Source organism: Oratosquilla oratoria, chromosome 14, assembly GCF_046742065.1.
Source record: "Oratosquilla oratoria isolate Oo_2021 chromosome 14, ASM4674206v1, whole genome shotgun sequence".
NCBI lineage: Eukaryota > Metazoa > Arthropoda > Malacostraca > Stomatopoda > Squillidae > Oratosquilla > Oratosquilla oratoria.
In genome coordinates this window covers 43,064,098-43,068,582 of record NC_134790.1, presented here as the reverse complement: position 1 = coordinate 43,068,582, position 4,485 = coordinate 43,064,098, and the positions used below count along the sequence as shown (strand labels likewise).

The window sequence follows — 4,485 nt, the reverse complement described above, 5'->3', positions numbered from 1 at the left end:
GGAATCATAGAGCAGATTGAAATAGACTTTTCTGATGAAAAGGTGAATAATCACACTTGGATTCCACATAGGCCAGTCATCAAGATGTAAGAGGTCTCAACTAAGATTAGACCAGTTTTCAATTGTTCACTAAAAACTGATAAGAATCTACCTTCTTTGAATGAGGCTGCATATACTGGAGTTGATCTAATGGAGTCCTTGCTTAAACTATTATTTTGCTTTAGAACTAATGATATAATCTTGCTGAGTGACGTCAAGCAGGCCTTCCTGTCAATTAGGCTCAGCCAAGAGTTTGACAAGAACCGTTTTTGTTTCCTTTGGGAAAGGGATAAATTGACTGCTTATAGATATAGAACTCTAGTATTTGGATTTACATCATCACCCTTCATTCTACATTATGTAATGAAGAAACATGCCAGTAAATTTCCTCTTGACAAATGTACTAACATTCTTTCCAGTCAATTCTATGTTGATAATTTAGTATTCACAGGTAATACTTTTAAGGAAATGAGATGGAGAAAATTCTAGGTTACAGATTTAATCCTAATAGAGATGAGATGCAGCTAGCGCCTGTTGAATTTCACTCTGTCACTATAAAAGACAATTGTTATCCGAGACTTCAAGTTATTCGATCCACTGGGGTTAGTCTTACCCATTAGTATCAAAGGAAAGTTATTGATGAGGAAGGTGTGGCAACACAAATTTGGATGGGATGAAAAATTGCCAGAGGACATAATAAATGAGTGGGATAATATCAAACCAGACTTTGAGAAAGCTAATCAGGTCTCCTTTAATAGGCAGGCATTAAATGAGAATGAAGAGTATGGACTTAATATTTTTAGTGACAGCTCACAAAATTGCTTTGGGTTTGTTGCTTATGGTACCATTAAGGAAAGTAGTTCCCTCTTATTTGCTAAAGCAAAAGTGGCTCCTGCTAACAAGGAAAAAGAACATAGTATCCCAGTCTTGGAGCTACTTGGAGTGATTCTTGCTTTAAAGTGCATCTCCACTATTTTGAATGTCTATTCCAATATAAGATTCAACTATATCAATATTACTGTTGATGCACAAGTTGTGCTCAACTGGTTAATAACCAGACAGACTAAACCAAAATCTAAGTTTGTCAAAAATAGAATAGGTGAGATGGATAGTAAACTACAACAGCTTGAAAGGGAGTATAACATTCCCATTAGTTTTAATTATGTCAAAACTGAAAATAATCCTGCTGATCTCTTAACTAGAGGATTAACCTACAACAAATTCATCGATAAATTTGAATTTTGGCTCAAGGGACCAGATTGGATGAAATATGATTTAAATACCTGGCCTAAATACCCATTGTTGAGTGTGGGTTTTAATCTGATAAATCAGAATGTTAATACTTGCAATACCATGCAAGGAAAAGAAGTTGAAATCAAACCTATTTTTGACATTAATAAGTTTTCAAACTATAATAAAGTTATGGAAATCACTGAGTATCTCTTCAAGTGGATTTGTATGAAGAGTGGTGAAAACTCTCATGAGAAGGCATTGGATTATTGGATCAAGATAAATCAGTCAGTCAGTTTTGCTAATGAAATTAGCTTCTTTAAACAAGTGGATACACTCAAGTCAAGCAACTTTAAAGATTCAGAAGTGCCTTCCTTAGTATTAAATTTAAACTTGTTTCTTGATGAAAAGGGCATCCTGAAATCACGAGGAAGGATTTCCAAATCACTTTATTTTGATTATAATGTGCACAATCCTATACTTTTGGGAAAAGATCACCATTTCACTGTACTTTTTACCAGATTTTGTCATGCTCAGGTACAAAACATGGGAGTCAGTACTACCTTAAATTTCCTAAGGTCCCAAGGATTCTGGATCCCAAAAGGTAGATCTTCTATTAAAGCTTCAATTAAGGACTGCAAAATTTGCCAGAAGTATAATAATTACCCTAAAGTAAACAGTATGCCTAAGCAGCACATGAATCTGATCAGACCTTTCAATCATGTGGGAGTTGATTTTACAGGTCATCTGTTTTTGAGAAAAGATAATACTAATGCCTCGAGTAAATATTTTATATTGATTTTCACTTGCCTTAATATCAGGGCTGTCCATTTTGAGTTGTTGCCTGACATGTCAACTAAGAATTTCACTCTGGCCTTTCAAAGATTTTGTAATCATTCCAACTTGTACAGTGATAATGCCCGATCATTTGTGAAAGGGGGAGACATATTAGAGAAAACTCTCGAGTCGAATGAATTTTTGGATGAACTCTCAAAAAACAAAATCAAACATGTAAGAATCCCAGTATATTCAGTATGGGTTGGAGCAGCATGGGAACGTCTTATCAGAACATTAAAAAAACTGTCTGTATAAGGCAATTGGAAGATCTAAATCAACATATTTTGAGTTTCTCACTGCCCTTTCAAACATAAAAATTGCCATTAATTCTAGGCCTCTCACTTATAGAGCCAGTTCAGAAGAATTTAAATTTATAACTCCAAATTCATTCCTCAAACTTAACAACATTGGTTCATTGATGTTCAAAGATGAAACTGATATTTGGGTTAATGATGAAAATCAGGAAAATCTTGAAAATGCACTTTGCAAACAGAATGAGATGTTTGAGGAATTTAGAAGATTGTGGTATGAAGACTATCTTCTGAGTTTAAGGGATCATGCAAAAAATCTTTACCAGAAAGAATGGTCTGACAAGATAAAGAAAGGAGATGTAGTTTTGATTAAACATCCAAATAAACCCAGACCCTTTTGGTTAATGGGAATAATATTAGAGATAATTATTGGGCATGACAATAAGGTTGGGATTGTTAAAGTGAAACAAAATAATGGAGAAATTGCCTTCCATACAATAAAGAATTTGTATCCCATGGAATTAAATATTGCTCTTGGAAGTCAAAACCCATCACAACCTTCAAAGGTAGATACTGGAAACGACTCAAATCAAACAAATCCTCAAGCTCCATCTGCAAATAATAGAGATCTCAAACCAAAAAGAAAGGCTGCGTTAAAGCAGCGTGAACTTATGAAAAATAAACTTGATTATTTATAAATTATAAATTGGGTATTAGGTGTTGGGTAAAATGCTATACCCTGGTTCAGGGGTGAGGATACATGGTGGTGGTTTAGATACTTTACCCTTAATCTAAGGGTGAGAATAAAATGTTTTATTAAAGACTGATTTGAGGCATTAAATCTTGATTTATTATATTTGTATTTATATTAATTTGGACACAAGGTTGCATTGCATTGCATTTGTTACAAATGCAATTGTAAGGATTCATGTTTGTGTTTCATTTACTACTTAGAGTTTGATCCTAAGTTATATTGTGTTCTGATTCTCTTTCATAATACTTAACTGTTTATGTTTTGTTACTGCCCACTGACGCCTGGCATAGAGATACCAGTACTTATGATTTTGAGCCATGGCGGGCACATGTAAACATGGTGAAGATTAAAGCTAAGAAAAACAATGTTTGTTTGGGAATTATCCCGCCATAACAAGTGGCGACGAGGACAAAAATTGGATAATGAGTGCTATGGTTAAGTGGACATTGAAATTACACGACTGTAAGTATGTCTACAATACATTATTAGCCTCAGATTAGGCACCGGCTTTTGCATCGGCAGTGATTCTTAGTGTTTGCACAAAAAGATGTCTAAGGATAGACAGATTGACAGATTTGAGCCAAATAGGATTTCACTAGACCTATGGCTGAGTCTTTTGGAAGCTCACTTCCAATATATAGGAATAACTGGCACCAGTGATGAAGATTTAGTGAAGAAGAAAAACTTATTATTAGTGTCTGTTGGAAGTGTTGTGTACGCAGAGTTGGGAAGGATCTGTGCTCCTGATCTCCCTCATACAAAATCATTTAGTGATTTAGTGAAAACGTTAAAGCAGTACTATATAGTCACTCCATCCTACCATAGAAGTCTTGTAGCATTTCAACAAAGGAAAAAACGGCCAGGTGAAAGTTTGAATAATCTATATGCAGAGTTAAAGGCTCTGGCCAAAGACTGTAATTTCGCTGATCAGTTTGACAACCGTGCACGAGATCAGTTGTTCATGGCGGTGGACAATGAAACTTATTTCCCCAATCTAGTGGCAGAAAATTTCAAATTACAAACTTTGACTTCCCAGGATACTTTTGATACAATATTAAATATGGAACAGGCATTTGTGGGTGAAAATAACAGTATAAGAGCGGTATCAGAGTCAAAATTTCCACAAGAAAAAAGGAAGTAGACATGACCCTAAGACCTCTAGTTATTATCAATCAGGTAATAGTAAGCTTAAGCTTACATGCAAACACTGTGGTTTTCCCCATGCAAGTGAAAAATGTAGGTTTCAAGATAGACATTGCAACATGTGTGGTAAAAAGGGACATTTGAAAGCAGTCTGTCGATTAAAAGATTCAAAGTTTGGAAAGAAAAGTAAGGAAAAAGGAAATGCAGCTGCAAACAGACTGGAAGATTCTT

The 4,485-nt window shown here is 34.9% G+C and overlaps 1 protein-coding gene across 1 annotated transcript; it reads left to right on the top strand.

Moving 5' to 3' along the window:
- Nucleotides 1-678: 678 nt before the first annotated feature.
- On the top strand, nucleotides 679-2,361 carry LOC143032634 (uncharacterized). The gene is made up of 2 exons (XM_076197511.1): nucleotides 679-821; nucleotides 1,791-2,361. Exons 1-2 carry the CDS (start codon nucleotides 679-681, stop codon nucleotides 2,359-2,361), a joined length of 714 nt encoding a protein of 237 aa, XP_076053626.1.
- Nucleotides 2,362-4,485: the final 2,124 nt, after the last annotated feature.